The sequence below is a fragment of the Serinus canaria genome, chromosome Z (genome assembly GCF_022539315.1).
Source record: "Serinus canaria isolate serCan28SL12 chromosome Z, serCan2020, whole genome shotgun sequence".
NCBI classification, from domain to species: domain Eukaryota; kingdom Metazoa; phylum Chordata; class Aves; order Passeriformes; family Fringillidae; genus Serinus; species Serinus canaria.
Genome location: NC_066343.1, coordinates 58,589,252 through 58,613,067, shown reverse-complemented (window position 1 = coordinate 58,613,067; position 23,816 = coordinate 58,589,252). Strand labels below are relative to the sequence as shown.

At 38.7% G+C, this 23,816-nt stretch overlaps 1 protein-coding gene across 5 annotated transcripts in view; it reads right to left on the bottom strand.

The window, feature by feature from the left end:
* Positions 1–366: 366 nt before the first annotated feature.
* The window catches only part of SLC38A9 (solute carrier family 38 member 9), a 44,439-nt gene continuing 20,989 nt past the window's right edge, over positions 367–23,816 (bottom strand). For all 5 annotated transcript variants that reach the window (XM_018920644.3, XM_018920645.3, XM_030237108.2 and 2 more), the window contains 6 exons: positions 21,574–21,681; positions 19,375–19,481; positions 13,196–13,309; positions 11,244–11,392; positions 4,312–4,401; positions 367–2,420 (listed from right to left, as the gene is read on the bottom strand). In XM_018920644.3, coding sequence (XP_018776189.1) covers positions 2,255–2,420; positions 4,312–4,401; positions 11,244–11,392; positions 13,196–13,309; positions 19,375–19,481; positions 21,574–21,681 — 734 coding nt within the window. In that variant the 3' untranslated portion in view covers positions 367–2,254. The remainder of the gene's footprint in view (positions 2,421–4,311; positions 4,402–11,243; positions 11,393–13,195; positions 13,310–19,374; positions 19,482–21,573; positions 21,682–23,816) is intronic.

The following is a 23,816-nucleotide window of genomic DNA, read 5'->3' as shown; positions in this document are numbered from 1 at the left end:
GATGACAGTGTAAGGAAATATTTGCTATCACTCTAACGCCCACCAGTTTGTAATTCAAATCAAAGCTTTTTACAGGCTTGTATAAATAAACAGTGCAGCTAGAATCTATCTCTGTAACACAGAGCTAAAAGTGTCCTCTACAAATGTTCTGAGTAATTTCCTTCTAAATTTTAACTCAGTCATTGTACATTGCATAACTGCAAAAAAGAGATAGATACAAGATGCAGTAAGGACACTTCACCAAGAATTCTGTCTTTCTTAGGAATTTCTGTTGACTATTAGATCCTAACAGAATTTAATTCTACTAAAATCAATGGGTATTTTACTATTGGCTTCAATGACAAGGATATAAAGAAAGGAGTCATATTCAAATGGAACATGGAAGGATATAATAAAATTTAATTACCTGCACTCATCAGGGTTTGTACCTAAATTAAGCACTGAACCTACAACAAATAAGCACAAGAGCTTAATGTGAATAAGCCAACAATCTATATCTTTTGTCCTTTCCATTTGGTTTTCAAGTACTTCTGCTGCAAGAGTCTACACAGGAGAAAATGACCAGGATGGGGCAGATAGTTCTCTCTAATACAGAATAGATGATGGAGGTACTCTCCAATTCTGATTTAAAGGCACAGAAAGTTTCACAAGAAAAGAACAACTAGAAATAATCATTGTATTCTGCAGATAGTATTCCAAACCCATATAATCTCATATCTCATACAAATCAAAGGATATTTAGGAAAGTGAGTGTCCTTTACACAGTTTGAGGAGCCCAAGTAAAACAAATAGATTTACATTATCACAAAAAAAAATTCACATGATTTACCAGAGAAGCATGGTAATAACCTAGGTTATGTTTTTCACTTTCTTTCTGATGAAAATACAAACTCTTACCCTGCAATGTAATTATCCTTCCCAACTCCCACTTCACAAATATTGTACCACTCCAACTTTTTCCTTCTTTTACTTACTTTGGAGTTTAGTATTGCTCAGAGTTCTTGTTCAATTATTCTACATTTGTTAATTATTTTAATGCACTGAAAATCTGCTCAAAGAGGAGTTTCTACACTCTTTCCAACCACAACATTCCACTAGTGTCTGGCAACTTAATTACTGCACGTTTTGGGTTAAAACACAAAGTTACAGCAGGTAGATGAAGGAAGGTGCCTATGTGCTTATGCATGTACATACTCTTAAATTTGTAAACAAGAAATTAAAAAAAAACAAAAAACCTAACTCCAGAACAAAATCTTCTTCTTCTTCTTTCAGCTTCTGTTAAAAGTTATTTAAAACTTAAATTCTTTCACTTCATCCATGATTCCTAAGACTGCTGGCTTTTTCTCGCTGCTCACATCCAAAATGTCTAGAGTAACATAATAGGGAAGTGAGAGTCCACCAGAGGAAGACTCTACAAGGGCAGAAATGTGATGAACAAATGCTGTGTACACCATGCATCCATAAAAACCACATGCAACTCCTGACAAGACAACTTCGCAGTGCATAATAGTCCAGCAACAGAGTTGAACTGAGGTCAAGCCTGGAATTACTGATTTTAATTGTCTTCTTCTAAATTTTTTTATCCTCCTGGCTTTTTTGTATTGTAAGATCACAAAAAAGTTGTGTACATATTGGTTCTGAATAAAACACTGAAACATGAGTTTATTGTTTCTTGTTGTTGGAATTTCCTAGAGGAAAAATATTGCCAAAACAATTTAATAGCGTATTCAAAATTAAGAGTGCATTTTGACCCAAGTGACTATAAATTAACCTAAAAAAAAAGAAGAAAGACAATAAATTCTTCATTTTCCAAACAAATCGGGAAAATAACTGCAACAAAAGAGCATTTCAAAGAGTCACTGAACAATACTGAGAAAGCATGTCTGCTAATCAAGGTAAGGACAGTTCATTTGGAGGAAAAACTTCCACAGCTTGAGGCTGGAAGCTTTGTGTTTGGAGAAATGTGCTGTAAAATATTAAAATATTTGAGTGTTGTTAATTTTTGATATACCTTCAACAAAACCAGGAGAACTCTATCACTCAAATGCAAATCATTTCACTTCTCATAAGATGGTGATTTCAGAAAAGTCAAAACATGAAAAGCACTTGAATGATGTGTTTTGAATTTGTTTCAAAGGTGAAGCTTTTCCCAAGATCCTCACATTGAGGACGGTCCTCATGCCTCACAGTGTTGCTCAAGGCTGTTGCCAAACAGCAGTACCAATTGTGACAACCACGGGAGAAAGGGGAGTTTTCACAATAGGAATTGTGCAATCAGATTAGCCAGTCCAAGGAGGATTATAAAGATGTGAATAATCAGAGCAGGCCATGTCAGCTGCCCAGCACGGTGCAGGGAGATCATGTAGATGAGTGATGGATACATGAACACAAAGGCCAGACCACATGTTGCTCCAGAGTATCTGAGGAAAGGGAGAAGAGGGGAAGAAAAAAAGAAAAAAAAAAAAGAATGAACGCTTTGCATTTATTCTTATTTCTTGTTGTCATTTCCCCCCCGCCAAACCAATGAACAATCTGGATGAATACTGACTATCCACAATCGCTAAACATCAATTTCTGTTCTTTACTGACCTCTACCTCCTTCACTAGCACTTACTTACCACTCTGTGTTCAGCCCCCTGCTTGCTTGTACCTGCACTCTGTCCTTTCCATCACACCCTGTGATGGCTCTGTCCTTTCCATCACACCCTGTGATGCTGTTGGGGACTAAATCCCTTACTTAAGACTGTTTCTACGTTCTTTGGGGAAATTTGTCAACATGCAACAGAAAAAGACTGGACAGTGCATCCTCTGTTACACATCCTTTACTGTCAGAACTGCAAACCTCATTGCACCCCAGGCACCAGAGAACACAGATTAAAGCATTTAAATATAGAAATGTTCCTGAATCTGCAATTCTTATTTTAATTTATTCAATGAGCTTCAAGCAAATCATTCTTCAGACCTAAAAGGAACAACATGCCCTTCTAGTAACATGTTCAACCACAGCAAGGGAAACATTTAACTGTTCTTTTCTAACCTATCCCTTGCTTACAAAAATGTTCTCATTATTTTCACCTGCTAAGCAGCGAAATGTTATTAAGTAAAAACATATTTTGTTTCATATATTTGAACATTCCAAGGAATGATTAGTCTAACTTGCAAGCATGCAAGTTAGACTGTATAAAGACAATTTATCTACTGGAAATCCACTGTTCAATGTGTTTGGCTACTATGCACAATATAGACGCATTAGAAGAGATAAACACCAGTTTGCAAACAGAGATATGTCTTGCACAATGTTTAACCAAATTAGGCATCAGGAAGAAATTCTCTCCTGTCAGGGTGCTGAGACATTGGAACAGGTTGCCCAGGAAAGCTGTGGATGTCATGTCCCTGGAAATGTTCAAGGCTGGGTAGGATGGAACTCTAAGCAACCTGGTCTAGCAGCAGGTGTTCTTTGCCCATGGCAGGAGGTTGTAACTAGATGGTCTTCAAGGCCCCTTCCAACCTTAAGGTCAATTCTATCATTCTAAGAGTCTATAATGATGATGAACTTGACCATCTCTATTACTGGAATACAAAAAAACTTACTACAAGGAGAGACAGAAGAAAAAGAGGAAATGGGAAAAACCCTCAAAGATCAGCCACTGAGCAAAAGTAAGTTATTTGCTACTTTGGTCAGACCCAAACCTGTCATTCTGGTTTTATAATTGCAGATTTCAATATTTTTAAACACCTCCCTCTCCTGGATGCTTTAGGAAAGATGCAAACCAAGAATAAATGACAATGCATATAAATATGTTAACGTCAAACATAATGAAGTAAGACTGCTTATTATTTCCTCTAATATTTTTTAATTATAAAAATCCTGGCTTTTCATCAACATAGTAAATTTAAGATATCATTTAGAGGCACGACTTCGATGCCATTTTTCCTTTTAAAGTTACTTGTTTTCTTGGATTTTTATTGTTGACCTTTAATCCAGGTTCATTTGGTCTTAATACAAAACAAAAACTTGGGAGAAATGCACAATAACAAAGCAACTTTTCTTTTGGCACCATATTCCTTTATGAGTAGAGTTACAAGGTCCTAAGATACAGCTCCAGTAAAACTCAACCATCTCAGACACAGAGGCAGAATAACAGATGTCAGAACTTTGCCAGCTGATTGTTTACACACCAAAGAATTATTTACAACTTAAGAAGGCATAAGCTTCACAAAATATAAAGTTACAATCATTAGTGCTCCTTTTCAACATCAAGACACAAATGTAGTAACACCACAGGGAAACTCGCTGCAAGCAACACTCACCTTATGATACCTCCTATATTTGGATAAAATCTTGCCATTGCTACTCCAGCTCCTACAATGGCTAGGTTCAGGACAAGCACATGGAAAAGGCTACAGGAAAGTGAGGAAAGAGTGTTAAAATCTGTTATATTTATTACAAAATACCACCACAGTCCTTCATTTACTCTAATATTTGACTGGTACATGGATGGTGTTTTCATTTGCTTGACTCGTTCTATTAAAGCCAATTAATTTCACAGCAAACATGTCATCTACTGAATATTCAGAGTGCCAATTTCTAAATATCTAGTATTTTGACTCAAAATATTCTTAAGGAATAACAATGTGTAATTTGGCAATTCTTATGAAAAACATCATACATAGTACTCAGCACTCAAGTATTTCAGATGGACATTCAAATACCAAAGAAACAATACTGTATAACTTAATTCCCATAAGAAAGAATTAGCTTGTTCGCAGAGTGATCTGAATTGCTCAAAGTGAACTAATGGAAACCAGAAGAAAGGCAAAGATGCATCAAGTGGAAAATATTACAAAACACTATTAAAATTTGAACTCTACTGCATTTTGATAGAGGACAAACATTACAATGTTGGATGTCTTACAGTATATGAACTGTAATGAACTTCCTTGCTCCTGCCCTATTTATGCTGAATTTTTTTGCTGAATTTGTTTTTACAAATAATTTCCTGCGGCTTTCCTTTTGCATTAAGGATGAAAAAATGGAGATTTTCTGTTCTGCAAAAACAGCTTTTACTGCATCAGACAAATTCAGTGCAGTTATGCACGGAGCTGAGACTCAGGAAAGTATCACTTTTCTTTTGGGAATATAAAATGTTGGCATATTTTAGTAAAAGGTAAAGTCAAGAAATAGAATAAAAACCTGTGATATTTTGGTCACACAGCTGTTTCTATGAAGGGAAAAAAGAATTCTCACAGAGGAAACATACATACACTTACAGGTTTTGTTTATTCTTCTGGAGGATATGATTTCCTAAAATATACAAAACCTGTGAGCCAAAGCTAATTTTTTCTTCACTGTAGAAAGTACGTGTATTATGGAGGATGTAACTAGCTAACAAACTTTTAAAAAGTGACAGCTTCCATGGCTGAAAGGCTACCTGCCAGTTTCCAAGTTAATGAAGAAAGATTAAAGACATAGAATAGTCTCATTAAAGTTCAGGGAAATGAAGGCAATTAAAACACAAAGGAATCATTTAAGCTATGGACTGTTTTTAACCTTCAATCTTTAAAATTTATTTCTAAAAGACAAAAAAAATCTTCAGTTTTGTACATGACATTTTAACAGTGGTGCAAGAGGGGTACCTTAGAGATCGACAATTGCAGTGAGACTACAGCAGCTGTTTAAGTTTTTTCTGGATATAAATCTGGTAAGACTTTATGAACAAAAAATAAAACCCCAAGAATCAGACTTCTTAGGGACAAAATGTGTAGACTTTCTCTAATACTGCTAAGGAAAGCCAGTTAACTGATCTGTTCACAAAAAAGTGTCTGCCATTAAAAACAACTTCCCCCCTCCCTACACGTGGCAGCTTGGAAATCTTACTATCACAGAACTGAGGCAGAAAGCTTATAGACACACAAAATGACAGTACTTCTTAGATTCTCTTTTTGCTAAGACTATTTTTTTAGCAAGAGGGACTAAAACCACGTAGGCTTACTACTTCAAAAATGTTCTGCAAATTTGTGTCAGTTCAGAGTATTTTAGCAGAAAACCTGAAAAATCTCTGAAATATTTTATTCTGGCATGCTTTGAAGAAGTGATTTTGTTGTTCAAAGCTGTTTCAAATTGTTTTAAAAAGATTACTTCTAGATTATTTTAAACTTTTAAAGCAAATAGAGATGGTCTGTATCTTTGGTGCGAAATGAAACATTTTTCAGTTCCTTGATCTGGGGAAGGATTATTGGGTTGAGGGGAGGGACAATCTGTTCTGGCTCAATTGAAAACAACAGTCCTCAAATGCTCATGTCTCCAAAGCAATTCAGTACTTGTAGAGCAGTGCTCTGCAGTTTTCATTGTCAAAATTAATCAGATTCCTCAGGAACAATACCAAAATCAGAAGGTCTGAAAAGGCTTTGCACCTATCTGTTTCAATGTGAAAGATTACACTGCATTCCTCTCCTGGAAAGTCCTTGCTCCTTGCTTTACCTTTTGAAGCAGCCTGAGCTGTAACCATGACAGAGAACAACAGGTATTTAACCAGCAAACCCTTTCTTTTACCTAGGCAGATAGTCACAGCTCAGCTCATCTCATCTCCAGGATGTGGAAAAACTCTGGATCTTGATGGAGAGAAAGGCACTGCCATTTACGAAAAAAACCCTACCCTTCTGAATAAAGTAAAATCTGATACCTAGGGCTGCAAGTAGCTACAATATTTGAGGCAGGACTTCTCTTAAGACTCTAGAGCTCCATGCAGGTATGTTCCAGACAGGACAAGCATTTCTCATAGCCCGTGACATTTTAGTAAGTTCTGAATTGCTCAGGTTTAGCTTGACACTGGCTTTACAGTAAAATTAATGCTCACAACACATTGCAAAAGAATGGTCAGGAAAACAGCATTTAGAGGCAGGAGAAATAACCACACCACTGCTTATCACAACTATACGAAGAAAAGTATTTAGAGGACATTTAAGATTAGAAGAGATTTGGCCTGTTTGTGCTTAATCACCCTGGTCACATCCAGGTGTTTTTTAAGTGGTATAACTTTCTTCATCATGGTCAATGCTGGGGCTGGACTGTCTGCCTGAGCAGCCTGGTTAGGGCTACTGCTCTGAGGCACAGGCTGGGTTGCCTGAAGGAGGCTGTAATTCACAAAGGAAGCACACCCATGGCAAGTCTTTTACATTCTGTCCTCAGTCTCCACACCCTCAGCTGGGCAGACGAAGATTCTAGCTCTTTTCTATAAAAGGAATCACTGCTCACCTGCAGAAATCCTGCAATCCCACAAAAATGGTAACAGAAAGAAGGAAAAATATTAGAAGAAAATGCCAGCTTTCCCCTAGGTCTTGCTTTTTTCTCTCCTGGCAAGGTTAACCTTTCATATTGACAGAATGGAGACTCAACCTTGTATTGAAGTGGTAGCTACACTTAAGTCACTGAACAAAAGTGACCATATTTATCTAATTAACTTTGGCATCCTCAAAGTAAGAATCATATCAAAAACACTGAAACCAAACTCTAGCACAAGGGAAATTTAAAGACAGAAACTGATTTTAAATCCCCTCAAATTTTAAGCTCTCCCAGAAGTTCAAAACTCAGCACAGAGTCACAGGATGAACACACACAATAAGGGAAACTGGAAAGCAAGGAAAAAAGAAAATCAGGATCACCCAAATAAGAATTTTTGAGAGGTTTCTGCATCTAAAAATGCATTTTCTTCCTGGAAATCTCACTCAAGTGACATTGGTCAAAAGACAATGAATCACAACCTTTAAGAGAAGCTAGGCAGAAGTTAGATGAAGAGCAGACAAGCAAACATGCATGCAAGTAGAAGAAATGTATTTCATTGCATCAGAAGAGGTACGTCTGTGGGAGAACTGGCAGGTCTGCTGGGCTACCATGGAGTAAAGGGATGACAATCATTAAGGAAAGCTAAGTGATTTTTGTCTATCAGCTTATTTAATCTCACAGAACTGGAATGTTAAAAAGTTTTAAAAAATCATCAGATGACTGTTTAAAGCACTTTATGCACACCATATAATTAATCAAGGGAATTTCTGTCACAAATATTACTGTAGCGAAGAGCCAGTAAAAATAGGAAAAAATTGGCTTTCTGTGCATATAAGAAGATCCAGAGTCAAGCAAGAAACAGCAGATAAAGCACATGCATCTGGCCCTAATTCAGCTGTTAAATGACGCCATTACAAACATATCTCATGTTAGAAAGGAAAGCAATTACCCAATACACAAAATTTTGGCCGTCCTTAACAACACCAGGGAGAGCAGAGAGAATGAAGAGTTCCTTGGGTTTTGTCCCAGTACATCACTTTCCCTGTTGTAATCCATTTACTAGCATATATTTTGCAAAATAAAAGAAGGAATTAGGATGTCCTCTCTCATTTCTAAATCTTTTGCAGGAAGTAGAGAAAGGCTGAAGGATCTGTGGATTGAGTGCACCCTTAGCACCAAGCTGTGTATGATGCAGTGGACATGCTGGAGGGAAGGGATGCCATCCAAAGGGATCTGGACAGGCTTGAGAGGTGGGACCATGCAAACCTCAGGGAAGCTCAGCAAGGCCAAGTAAAAGCCTCCTACACCTGCCCCTATCATGGCAATCCCAGGCACACCCACAGGCTGGGCAGAGAAGTGATTGAGAGCAGCCCTGAGGGGAAGGACCTGGGGGGTGGTGGTTGATGAAAAATTCACCATGAGCCAGCAGTGAGCAGGATTCCCATGGCTTTTTCTCAGCCCAGAAAGCCAAGGGAATCCTGGGCTGCATCCAAAGCAGCACTGGCCAGCAGAATGAGAGAGGGGTTCTACCCCTCTGCCCTGCTCTGCTGAGACCCCACCTGGAGCACTGCATCCAGCTCTGGGGTCCCCAGCATGATGACAAGGAGTCGTAAACAGGTCCAGAGGAGGGCCAGGAGGTTGGTGGGAGGGCTGGAGCACCCCTGCTATGAGGACAGGCTGAGCAAGTTGGGGCTGTTCAGCCTGGAGAAGAGAGGGTTGTGTGGGACCTCACAGACACCTTCCAGTATCTCAGGGGGCCTGCAGGGAATCTGGAGGGATTCTCTGACAGGAACTGGAGTGACAGGGCAAGGAGGAATGGGTACACTTTGAAAGAGGGAGATTCAGGTTAAAAGTATAGAAGAAACTCTACTGCGAGGGTGATGATACACTGGAACAGGTTTCATAGAATAACAGGGTTAAATGAGGCTAGGTTGCAAACAGAGATCCTGCTCTTTGCCTCCTTTTTCACCCTTTGGGTTCGCTATTCAAAATTTTCTCCAAGCATGTAACCCAGGATATTCTCCTCCATTTGTTCATCTTATATAGACATCTAAGAGGTAAAGCATGAATCTATACAGATCAATCTTCTCATTGCCCAAGAGGTGTTAGCCCTGATTAATGGGGATTTTGAGAAAATAACCCAAAACTATATTCAACTGTTAGTAGTCATTTTCCTACACAAAAAGCTACAGAACTTAGTATTTCCAAGCAGGTTGTTCAGAGTGAATCAACAGGTTCTCCAGTAGGATACCAGTCTATGTCAGTAAGAGCAAAAGCTTCATATTTGTAAAACATTTCCCTACAAAATCAGCTCTGGGGAAAACCAAAAATACTGAAGTTTTTCCTTGAGAGGTGATAAAGTGCTACTAAAGGAGATTTGTCAGCTTAGGTGACTGGTGAGAACCAGTCACAAAGACACATTTCACAACCAGGCAATAAATCTTTACTGTCCTCCCAGAGACATGTTCTGTGCTTGCTACCAGCCTTCAGTAAGTCTTCAGTGCATAGAAAAAAACAAGGGCCAACCTTTTAATTGCACAGAATCCAGAGCCTGAAGGTTAATTCAGTGATTTCTGTGCTGTATTTGAGACAGCTGGGATGCTAGAGAGCAAGAGAGAGCCTGTTAGTCAGAATATGCTGCCTTATCACTGTAGCTTGGAGAGACTTATATGGCTTCCTAGAAACCATTTTTGACTTCTCAGAAGCTTTAAATACTTCACTACAAGGAGCCTTAAAACAAAGTAAATTTAAAAATGAGTGAAGCTACCCACAGGACATCCTGGGGACAAGAAATCAAGCATCCGCATCATCAACTTCGTCATACCATGAAGGCTTAAAACAGCAAGCTGGAATTAACCTGAGAAGAGACTGGCACAAAGCTGTAGGTTCTAGGAGAGCCCATGGGGGAAACGAAAACCATTCTGGTCAGAGAGTAACTAGAGGGAGGAAATAGGAAAAGGCACATCCACATAATATAAAGGACAAGACTATTTCCCAGTGGCTGTGAAACCCATCTTTAGCACTTAAATAAATAGCCTTGTTTCCAACAGTAACTTGTAGCAGTTCCTAAAAATCCCAACGTTGAACTGCATACAATTCTGAGACAAAAAAAGCAGGCACTTATTTCACTGTCTAATTTTAGGCATTCAGTTTCTAGAACCTATTTCAGGAGTCAGAAGAAACCTGAAACAACATCTCTGCAGATGTGAACTGCTGATGACACAGAGGAAATACACATTCCTTTCTGAGATTTTTTTTCCTTTCTTCCATCAACAGTAATTCACAATACAAAATAAGAAACTTGGAGATTAATGGCAACTTCTCAGTACTGCAGTAATCCAAATATAAATGTCCTAGGTTTTATTTAAGAAACCAAACTAAAACTGAAATCTGCATCAGCTCTTCCCTGTAGTAGACACTGTACAAATGCAAGGGTGTGGCTCATCTCTGAAATTAGCATGTGAAAAGCTATTTTTATAAGCATAGCAGCAGCCCAGATAGCACAACTAACAACTCACTTAGCTATTAGCTCTGTTTAAAAACAGATGGATGATTACTAACCATGAACAATCAAAACAAAGATGGCATGCTGAAAGGTTAATATCTGGAGTATATGTTTTTCACAGCTTAAGGATTGGTAGACTAAATGCTCCTGGACTAAACAATTTTTTTCCTGTACAACTTTTCTTTTGTCATATAATTGTACAACCCAAAGGGAGTGTGTTGACAAAATTACTATTTATTGATAAAATGAAGAGCTAAACTAAAAGAACCCCCCCTTATTCTGCTCTGGCAAACTGTAACAGTCCTGATCTGCAGGCATGTCTATTCATGGTGACTCTAGCTTATGAAATGAACCTAATAAGCAGAGAAAATCCCCAAAAACCTAGCCAAATTTCTGACGATGGAAAGCCAGTCCAGCAGAGTGTGCCAAACTATTGCCAAGAAACAGACTTCTTACCTTGGGTAAGCATTTCCAAAAAACTGTCTTAACAGCTGAACACGTGCCAGATAGCCCAACAGTGGGTATACAGTCATCATTTGGAACAGCAGGAATATTCTTGCAACAAATGACATGATGTCATCACTGGGAAAGTTATCTAGAAAATTCTAAACATAAAAGTAATGTAACACATCAATGGTGTCTTGTTTACATATATCTGCTGGGTTTTAATATCTATGTGTCAGAAAGAATGGGACAAAATCCAAACAACTACAACTGCTAAATGAACTCCATAACATGAAAAACCCTCTCCCTCTTTTACAACTGCCTTGCCACCAAATAGCAACCAATTTTTGAATACTACTAAGCTGATGTCAGTGTTAATGTTAGTATTACATAACAAACTGCTTTGTGATCTTCTGAACATCCTCAAACAATCCAGGCCACGGAGAGGCCACCTGTCTTTTTAGGCAGATGGATTCATATGGTCCTTTCATCTATCATATCATACCTACTTATTAAAAACATTTACTTAGTGAGTAAAACTGCACTACATACAAATGAGGAAGGGATCATACACTACTAGTGGGAACATCTGAAAAAGTATTATAAGACTTAAACATCACAAAAATATACAAACAGCTTCTGTACCTGAGAAAGCTACAGAAATAAATGGGAAGAAAATCACTCATTATCTGTTATTTAAGTGTGGATTTCATCCTGTGAAATTATTTCAAGTGGTTAAAAAAAATCAGGTGGTTTAACAGTGGTACCAGTTCTCACTAATCCATACTCAGAGCCTCAATGTTGCCTTATTGATAAATATTACGCCAGAGCTATAGAACACCTGGCATAAAATGGATCCCCCATTGATAACTGCTATCTCTGAAGCAATTTAGAGTGTAGAAATCAGCTTTGCCTAGAAGCAGATAAGAGTTTTTGGTCTCCAAAGGGTATTTCATGTAGTGTTATTATCTGAAGAACTCTGCTGGCAAGGCTCACCAGAGTGTCAGACTTCAAACGTAATTGCAGTGAGGACTCCTATCTAAACAAGCGTGCTTTCACATTCTATTTCTTCTGGAATCCCAATGAGTCACTGCACACACTTCTTGGGATTAAAGAAGCTAAAGAAATGAAAAGCTCAATTGTTCACTTGTTAATTTTGGTCCTTCATCACTTTCACAGAGCACTTATTAAAAGTTTGTTTTTCACCAAAATATTGGGAACCATTTATGAATATAAATGAGATAACACAAGCATTACTCATCTGTTCGTGGAAGTGACCACGAGGTATCCCCAGGGTGAATCATGAAGCAAGAAGCAGTACCTGTTGTTTTTTTTTTTCTTTAATTGCATATTTATTAAAAGGTTAAGGACAAATATGGTATCTTGGCATTGCCAGCAGGTCAAGGTAGGTGATCCTGCCCCTCTACTCAGCCCTGGTGCAGCACATCCAGAGTGCTATGTCCACTTCTTGGCTTCTCAGTACAACAGACATGGAGCTCCTGAAGCAGGTACAGCTCAGAGCTACAAAGATGATCAAGGGACTAGAGCATCTCTTACAAGGAAAGGCTGAGGGAGCTGGGCCTATTCCTGTTGCACCTCATCAGTGTATACAGGTATCTGAAAAGAGGGTACCAAAAGGATGGATCTGGCTCTTCTTGGTGGTGCCAAGCAATAGGACAAGAGGCAATGGGCAGAAACTGATGCACAGGAAGTTCCAATTGAAGATGAGGAAAAACTCCTTCACAATGTGAATGACCATGTACTGTGGTGCACAGACTGTCCACAGAGGTTCTGGAGCCTCCCTCACTGAAGATATTCCAGAACCATTTGGATGCAATCCTATGACATATGCTCTAGGATGGCCCTGCTTGAGCAGGAAGGTTGGACCAGATGACCCACTTCAATCCCTCCAAAAAACCCATTTTGTGATTCACTGAAATACATACTACAGTAAAATATCTCACCTGTTCAATACATTCTTTGGATAATGGTGGAGAAGGAAAAGATGCAAAAATTATCACTCCAACATACAGGTATGTTAGTCCAACCAGGAAGTATGCAATAGAAAGGTCTCTCACCTGAGGAAAAACAAGATTTTATTTTGGTGAGCACATACACACAAAACCAGATGAGATAAAAACCTCATAAAAAGATTTCTATTTCAAGTATTATTGTTACTTTTATATGCATTATTTTCCTATACTTACTACTACCACTTGTACATTTTTATTTTCACTTCTTATTACCTGGAAGGAGACTTCAGACCTGGTTCTGATCAGATCAGAAAGCTGCAAGGAAATACCCCAAAGTGGAGCTAGACATGTATTGTTCATCTCTCAACATACAAAAAAAGGCACCATGAATGAGATATGCCAATAGATGTAGCATGTTATTCCTGATGCATGAGCATACACTAGTTATTAAAACAAGCAAGAAATCCCTTCTACTTTCTTACATTCACCTATTGCCAAAAAGAACCTTGGAACACAGACACACCTGCCTATGACAGAAAGCCCTATGTTAAATTTCTCGTCATGAATAAAATCTTGCAGTCAAAGACATCAGTCTACACAACTGCAGATGTAATACAGAGGAATTTAATCAGAAGTTTTAAGGAAAGAGTGTTGAAGCTAGGGTCCTAAATCCACACTTAACTACACTACATACACTTAAGTATCCATTTAAATCTAAACTTCAATGTTCAGTTCTGAAAATTTTGGCAATCTTTTCAAGGTATATAATATATACAAATATTTTCCATTACACAAAAACAATCACATATTTATTACAGGAAAATAACTCGTAAAACTAATTAAGTACTTTATGAAACTAGAGAATTCACATATACATCAGACTGATCTCACAGCAATGTACTTTTTGAGTTATTCTTCTACATAAATTTCTTCCTTTGGAAATAAAGAGGGACACCATTTGTTTCTAGTTATTAGCTAACTAAATTCTGTATAAGCTTATGTTACAGTACAAAACACTCATCACCTTACAGCAAACCATTTGGTCAGCTACTGCTAATCATCAGCTTTTTAAAGGATTACTAGTAATGTTTCAATATATTACCCTGTTTTCCCAAGAGTGAGAAGCAAGTCTTACTAGCCCAGGCATAGCACCAAATTATTAGGATTATACTGGTTTCCAGACCAGGGTGATAATTATCACCTCCAGCCAGCTCACGGAGCATAAGCAAAGCTTCCTCACAACTGTGCATGGAAATGTTTCCCTAAGTGCTTCTTCACACTATCTTATTGACAGAATAAGCACATCCTACACCACTCCAGGCTCTGCAAAGTGCAAGCCAACCCCCGAGGAAAGTATAAAATACTAGATTACGAGTTGTGAGAAAATTCAGATGGAAGCCAGTTTTCTGTGAAAGACATGGAATCTCCTATTCATTTTGTCAGTGTATTTGGGGTAGAAGATTGCTGTCTGATGAGGAATATTATTTGCCTTTTAGAGGCTGATGGGAAAAAGGAATCAGTGTGATTTGCACATGTTCCAGGGTGGCCTTCAAGCTCCCAGCAGCTGCACATTTCTAACTGCAACCTCTTCCTCCTGCTGACCAGTAAAATACACAAGGAAGATGATTCCCTTCACTCTCCTCACACTGGCCATTGAGTAAGGACTATCAACTTTCATCAGAAGCTGAGCAGTAGCAGGAAGCAGGACTCAGAGACACAGTAACATGGTTTTGCAAAGAGATACAGACTTTCATCTCTTGAGGACAGGACTTGGACAATTTTTCAAAACACATCCAATGTGTTTTGCACATCTTAATGCACATCATCTGCCAAAACCTGCTTTAAATCTGGTATTTTAAGTGTAGTCCTGGGGCATAAAAACAGTAGGGTAACTCACAATTGTTATTTGTACTCTGCCTACACATAAGTTCTAGAACCAACTGTAAAACTATTTTTGCTGTGACAAGTGCATGCAGTTGTGAGGGCAAGAAATCTGAAATAAAATTCTTACTGCTTCCTTTGGACATGAAAAACAGTAGATAGGTGGTGTGCTATTGCCTTCAACAGGTACTTGCACCAGTACTAACCAGTTCATCTCTCCAGAGTTCTTAAAGGGTGTATGCTTTAATCTGCACTGAAACTAAGTGCTCAGATAATTTTGATAATTTATTTTCACAGCACGTAACACAACAGACTATTTTCTCCAGCTGTTGCCACCATACAAAGAGCACCCATATTTTGATTTGAATAAGCTACTAAGAAATAAATAGACAACTTGAAAACCTGGATTTATTTTTTTTTCTCAAACCCCTATCAGGTCCCTTCCAAATAAATGCTTCTGTGTATAAGATGGTTACCTTTGTACAACAACATGTGTTTATATAACAGGAACATCTTTTGATTAATGTTCATTATTCCTCAAGAGACCTGGGTTCACTCCCTTAAGATGTTGACAGTACTGTTTAGACAGCACAATTCCAGATAAAATCAAAGGACATATGGGGAGAGATAAAAGGATTATTTTAAGTAAGAGCAATAACTAAACATTTTGTTTTAAATTTGATACTTGAGGCATTTACATTCAAAGTGGACATTGCTGTAGTGAAAGCTCCCAAGCATAAGAATATAGCAATTCTTACAGCCACAGTTTAAAAATCAAACTCATATAAAAAACAATGTTGGAAGCAGGAAGTATTTGTGGAGTCACAGTGGCAGTCTCAAAGTAAGTATCTAAGGTAACATGCAAGTCACAGTCCATAAGGATCACAGCCTGACACCTGCCAAACCCTTCTCAAATACACCTGAAGTCTAGGGCAGATTTTCAGACAGAGCTTGGAGAGCATATGTTAGCTGCAGTTACTTCTGACAGAGAGCTCTCCTGGTCAGATTCACAGAACAGAGTGTTAGAAGTGCTGCTGGAAGAAGAGAAAATTGTGTGATCAAGGCTGGCAGCAGCAGCAGAACAAAGGAAGGAATCAGCCTCCTAACAAAAGGATGAGTTATGGAGCTAACAAAGACAGCCCTGAAAGTTCAAGACACTGTATCACATCTACAGACCAGTCAGTACTCAGGTGCAAGGGATTTGACGTGGCACACAGAAGGCTCTGCGGCTCTACGGACATTTCTTATGTGATGCTGCTACAGGCTACTTCAAGCCCTTGGTTTTCCTGCTGAATGCCATGAAGAAAACAGTTCACTTCCTTTCTTCCTCAGTGCTAGTGAAAGCTCGTTTGTGGAACTGCTTCTTGGATGGAGAAGCCTGTATCTTAGTGCTTAGTGATAACTACCACATTGGAAATACCTTTCAATTATCCCATTTCAGATTAGTCTCTTCTCAAGAGTTGCTGTCTCCATAATATCTAAACAGGACTTTGATCTATATCATAAAAATAGACTTCACCTACTCGTGTATCAAAGGCAAGTAGTAACATTTAACTGGGTGACAAAAATAAGTACTTCACCAAGATGGATGATGCCGTGCATAATTTTGGCAGGAAACAGAAACCAATGGTATGGCACCATCAATAGAAACTGACTGTTTACAGGGAATAAAGTGTTTCAATACTGCAGAAAATAAGTACCATTTACAGCTCCATGCCTCCTGCAGTTAATACCTACACAAAAAACATCTCCCCACTCACAGCCTTTCTCCCAGGTATATCCACAAACAATTGTTAGGAGACAGCACTAGCGTATTTATGCCTATATATCATGGTGGGCTTGGGTAGCATCCGTAGGGAAACTGATGTGTAGCTCAGGGAAACCAATCACAAACATGAATCAGGAAAAAACCAACCAGCTACAACTACACTCCTTTTTGTGGCTGGGTTACATTTTCTATGCAATTTGTTTTTGAACCATTTGACTGACACTGTACAAAAACTTAAGCTGATAAATACAAGGAGGCAGCAGCAATGGGAGATGGCACCAGGAAGCTTGATTAACTGCAGACTAAAAACCTGCTCACAGGGCTTCTCCAGGCTGTGCTGCTGACATGTGGCCTACTCTGGTGCACTGCTTTCCTCTTCTCAAACCCACACCACTGTACGGGAATAGCAGCCAGAGCAATCCTCCCCCATGTGTATTTTAGCTTTGGGCTGTGATGCACGCCTGTGACCAGAATGGAAACTGCTATTGTTTTGAATTTCTGACTCCATAAGAGGAATGTTATTGTTTGTCTTACTCTTTTCCACCTCCCCAGAGAGCTGTTCTATGACCTCTAGTTTCAGTAAGTTTTGCTCAAGACTAAAACAGTGCTTTTCCAGCTTGCCAAGTTCTGTGCCTTTTGACAGAACACTGACGGAAGTGCCATGTTAACCAGTACATCAATAAAACAGTGAAGTTTTTATCCATGGAGATATGCCAGTATCACCCCATCAGACACCAAGAAAAGAAAGCATCTTGTAAATATATTGGAAAAACCCCCCACAACTTATGACTGAGGGCAAGACCCCCGTACATATGGAAATCTCCCACTTAGCCCAGCAGCTTAGTGACATAATCACAAAACAGCTCTTCAGCAGCATAGGTACTTCATTAACATTTGCAAAGCACTTTTGAGACCTAGGTGAAAGGCTCCTGTACAGCTACAAAGAGGAAAAGAAATCTCCAGCCAAATAAAACTACTACAAGAATTACACAGAGATTTGTTTTTCCATTAAAAATCATTCCAGCCATACTTCAAAGCGGTCCTTTCTAAGCAATTTAAACATTCTTCTGGTATGCAGAGTTTTGTCAAGGGCTTGAGATCCATGCTGTGGCTGACTTGAAAACTCAAGTTAAGCTCCAGGGAAGGTATTAGAAAAGCTGATTCAAATGCAGGCAGTAGTTTCTTCCTGCTTCACACAGGAAAAGCAAGCTGGAGAACACTCCAGGTGCTGCTCTTTGCATCTGATTGCTTGCTCCGATGTAAACAGAGGGGGAAAATACACAGAAAAACCTCGAAGATGGAATGAGTGTATTAGCATTTAGAGCTGATTGCAGGAGATCTAGCCTTTAGAATTTGAAAGTCACAGTTAAAGAGAAATCTTGCCCTTTGGTCACATCATAAGATTTTCTAAAGGAAATCAAGAAAAAGCTTATTCAGCTTTCTTTGTCCAGACCTCCAGTTAAACTCATTTCTGGGAAGTCCTAAGCCCCCAGAAGCCTTCCTGGAGGAGAATTCATGATGCCTTTGCAGATACATAATTCACAAATTGGTCTTGATTCACAGGTAAAAGGAAGAAACTATGCAGACTTCCAAAGCCTAAGAGGTCGTCTCATTGCACTCGTATATAATCTGCACTTCACTGTCAAATAATCAAATCTGATCTATTTTACCTGATGTGCTGTATAGGCATCTGGCTCTTAGGGGCACTGATTCAGTAGGGAGAACAAGATGACATCCAGAGGTTCCCTACAACCTCAAGCATTCTGAGATTCTATGATTTCATTACAGTTTTTCATACAGCTAGTATTTAAAAATCCTTTTATGTTATTGCAGGTACCTTTACAGCTAACATTTTAATGAAGCTGGATAAGAATCCTTGGAAGTAGGGAGGGGAAAAAAAAATAGAGTAAAAGTTACTCTCAGACTCTGTGTATTGTGTTTATTCCATTTGTTATTTTACAATGGGAAGATATTAACACAGAATGCTCCTCCAGTTCCATCTGGAGGAGCAGTGCTTAACTTTTTCAAGGGCAAATCACCAATCCAAAGACTATATATCACAAACCTTCTTGATCCAAGTTTCAACTTGCAGGATTTCCTAAATTGTGCCAAGTTTCTCTACAGACTTTGACTAGAATTGCGAGACAAAACTACTGAAGCAACACTGAGAACAGGTATTACCTAGACCTCAAAACTGCTGTTCAGGATTCTGCTAACATCCGTCACGTACCAAACATTTTCCACCATTTTTCATTCTAAAATGGGTCTGTTTTCATTGAGTCCTACAACATAGTCAAGTCATCTGCCTCTTGTGTGCAATTTGGCCGTTTAATACCAGCTTTTAAGATTGGGGCATTCCTCAAGGCTGTTACGTAAATGAACTTGTAATTTATCTGTTACTCCCTCATAGCAAGGAAAAGAATGGATGACTTTTTTCTTATCAAATCACAGGAAAATATTACTGTTGTCTAGATTACTGGCAATCTAGAATAAATAAACACAGTCTTGTGAAGTTACTTACATTGTTTTCTTGGTTCTTGTTATTCTGAAGAAGTGTGATGACACAATTGTGGATGAAGAAGGCAAGTGTTAGAACCCCTGTGAGCTGAGGGAACAGAATTCTAAACTCTAAACAAAGAAAAAAAAAAAGTGCTTTAAAATTACTTCCTTGAAATAAGCAATGACAAAATCCAGATGACATACAGTGCTCTGGAGGATACTGGCAAACTCATGAACCTCCACCTTGAAATGGGACAATCTATCTCATACTTGACCATAGCCAATGCAGGTATTTAATCAGGAAGTACAAGATGCAAGAAGACAGTAGTTACTATAGAATACACTTTCCATCAAGGCTTCTCTGATAGACTCCAACCATCAGTGATTACTACGTTAATTTATGATCAGTACATACAAGGTTTTCTGCTCCTCAACAGTTTAACTGAAAATAATTTGTGAAATTGGAATTCACAGCAGTGAGGCTGTATACTTACGGGTTGCTGAAGAGGGAGATGGAGGGAAGGAATCATTTACCCTGTGAACACTTTTAGTTATTAAGAAGTCACTTATGCTACCAGAAGAAAAATTACATCTGTCGATATTTAAGAAGTTCTGCTTACAAGACAGGGCACAAAGAAAGGCAGAGCAATTTCTTATCATGCTTCACAGCAAAAAGAATTTCTTCTTATCTCCATGGGAATAGCATTGTTCTGCTTCTTTTAATACTCAAAAGAGGTTCATAGGATGGTGGTTCTTGAAGTGCTGAAAATGGTATAGGAATTCACCAATGCGTACTATCATTAAAGCACCCTCTTAGTTGGTATTACCTAAGAATGTATTTACTCTTTAGAGTGCTAACAGCAATTAGAGAACCCTAGGATAGCTCAGCTTCTGAAGAGCATCCAGAAGTATAGCACAACCCTCTTCAGAGGTTCACAAACCCTTACAGAACAAACTACAGAGATGTCCATGCAAACATATTAAAAAGAGACTTCTGTAAAGTGTTATGAAGTTAGGAAAGTAAACACACTCCAGGCAACTAATGGAGGGCTTATCCAAACTGAAAGAATAAGCTTTCCCTAGAGCTGGTTTCACTGCACCTTCAATACCTAATTAGCATGATGGGCTCCTGACAGAATTGAGAGTGCAAGCGACTTCTGGCCTCAACTTCTTCTCGTTTTCCATCCACTACTTCAATCTCAATAATAAAAAGCAAACTGACAGTTTCAGAATCTCATGGAAGCTGTATTTGTATGCATTAGCTACCTGCTTTTTCTATCTCCTAGCAGTACTAGGAGCTTTTGCCAAACTATTAAAACTACTGGGTGCTCTATTTCTCAATGGCCTGCAGCATGTGCGTCACTAAAACCCATTTTTCTCATTTGTTTCTAAGAACAGAAAAAGGGATACTATTCTAATGTTCCTGGAGCTAACCGGTAAAAAAATTTTCCTTATTGTAAAGGATGGGGAAAAACCAACTAGGAGCTAACTCTCATTCTCTTATTCCCGGTTTCTTAAAAAAGAAACTTGATCTCTTTAGGCCAGCTGTTCAAGCAATACCAAATGGCTCTTGTTTATGACTATGGCATCTCACAGAGGAATTTGTAGCAATAATTTGGAAAGAACAAACAGCCATCAAACAACCTTCAACAAAAACAAAAACATTCTGATGGTTACTGATGGGATAAAACTGGCTTATGGGTGTTTGAAAGAGAAGAGCTACTAAGATTATGGCTTAAAACTTGAGACAGACTGGGAAGTACAGGAAAACTGCACTTGCAAATTATGGTGAATGAGCTATTTCATTTAAGCAAGATAGTGCATGGAGAACTTAAAGCACCCTTAACACTCAGTCTGTCTACACTTTGTCATTTCTAATTGCTACTGAAATAGGTGTAATCTGAAACTGGTACAACTAGAACTTAAAATAACATAGGTGAAACAGGACTAAGGTGAGCTCTCTGTCACAAGATATATGTTGAAGATTCCTCTGATAGGCATTCCTTCTCTTCCCTACTGTTGATACTGCCTGTTAACTAAGGAACATTACTGGGAAAGGGATTCCTTGCCACTTGGTCCAGAGGGATCTTTCCTCCAGTTGCAACATCAGACAGCATTTCCTCTCTTTATGTCTCAGAGGTGTTAAAAGGTAAATGAGGGAAAAAAAAAAATCTTAAACTCACCAAATATATACTTCACCACTGCATTTTAACTATCTTACCTGGTACAAAAAATTCATTCTCTGTAAACCAGTTGAATTCTAAGTGTATTCCCAGATGAGCAGCCTTTACTGTAACCAGAAAAACTAAGTAGACAACCGAAACTGTACCTGGAAAAAACAAGAGCCAAACAAATACCATAATATAGTACAAAGTATTTATGCAGGGTTTAATTTCTCCTCTATCCATTTAGTTACTAGTAGTCAAACCAAAGTTATGGTTGGTATTCATTCCTAACAGAAGACTAGTTCTAAACTTCTTCTTTACTTCTCTTATAGGTCAGAGAGAAAAAATAATGCACATGCACATGCACACAATGTAAACTTCCAGCAAGTTTAACAACTTCCAGGTGCTGGTGACAGCAGAGGAAGTACCCTGTAATCCCTGTTGCTGGGCAGGTAGGTCTCCAGGCACAAACAGAGGAGTTTCAGCTTCCACTGCCAGGACTTCAATCTAAGTGGAGGCTGATCATAGCACTCCAGCTACAATGTTCATCTAGTCACTGACTTTTTGAACCAAACAGCTCAATGGAAAGTGAAATTACTGCACTTATGAACTTTACACTGGGAGCTAGAAGTTGGTAATGACACTTCAATGCTACTGATTAAAACATTGTGGTAATTGTAACTTTGGATAATCTTTATTATAATACCAGATTTGCATTCCACCTCATTTGTTAAGAGGCATCCAGCAGGCACCTGCACAGCTTAAGGACTACAAATGAGATCACAGATGGGTATAATGCCTTGCTGTGTACACCTTCGGAACGGAGGGTATACGGTCTTGTGTCAGACCATTTGAAAGAGACAAGAGCAGAACATAACTATCTAAAAATTGAAGGAAACTAAACAAAAATAATTAAGACTACTGCAATGAACTCCGTGGCCAACAATGCTGCCAGTGAGCAGAGAACAGGCTGTAAGTGAAGACAAAAACCCAGCATTTTAACCCAGCAAGGTTAGAAAATAAACAGAAGGAATTATCATTTGTTTGACAATCTCTTGAGCACAGTCAAGAAATTAGGAAAATAAAAGGTTTTATATGTAAAGATCAGCTAAAATACTCTGTATTCTGTTTCCACAGTAAAACTCAACTGAAATAAATTTCATCATCTCAAAATTGCCTTCCATTTTTTATTGTCCTATAAGCTTCAAGGTTTACAAAAATTAAGGCAATTTTGAACACCTTCTGAACTACACAATAATCTATTGAAGCAATGAGTAATTAATATTCTGGTTTTAAATTTTTTTTCTACATAAAACCCACACCTTTTGCCCAGAAGCAGTATCAAGTACTCAAATTCCTGCGTAGTATTTCCATTTAGTGGTTTCAGCAAGAGCAGATCCAAGCCCTAATAAAGTGTCACTATGGAACAGACGAAAAAACTAGACCTCCAAATCCCTGTCCTCTACCTCCTTTACAATGCATATCCAACTTTTTCAACCCCTGATCCACATCTAGTTTTCTCTTTCTCTTCATTGTGGGCTTCAGTGCTACCCCTCAGCCATCTTCTACTCCCTGAACTGTGACGAGCTCCACCCATAATGCATATGCTTTACTTGCTTTACCAGCCCCACACACCTTGGCCTTCCACCTCAAGTCATGTAAGCAGGAAGCCACAACTGTTTCCTCTGCAGCACAGAAGTCCACAATATTGGAAGATGGGACAAAGAACAGCAGCAGGTCATACTGACTGACTGATGTTGTGATTAATTAGTCAGCTGGTTGGCAGAAAATGTCTTCAGATCAGAAAAAACTGCTGGTTTGAAATGTTTACCAGAGGAGGACGAATATGCCTGATTATATCAAAGTAATATGTATCAAATGTGCACAGTAGTATGTATAGAACCATTTGGGAAAATCTGTTGTAGATGTAATGGAATTTGTTTCACAATATTATCAAGCAAGAAAAATGAATTCCCTATTGCACATAAGATTCAAGCAAAGCAGCAGACAAAGCCCTTGGGGTTAATAAACCAACCAACTACCCACTTCGAGGCACAATATGGGCTGCCACCAAAATACTGGAACAGTGGCTGGATAGCTTCATAATAGAAAAAGATCTGGAGGTGCTGATTGGCAGAAGCTGAACAGGGGCTGACAATGTGCTGATAGGTGGCCAAGAAGGCCAATGGCATCCTGGCCTGGATCAGCAATAGTGTGGCCAGCAGGAGCAGGGAGGGATTGTCCCCCTGCACTCAGCACTGATGAGGCTGCCCCTGTGACATGAATGCTGCCAGTTTTG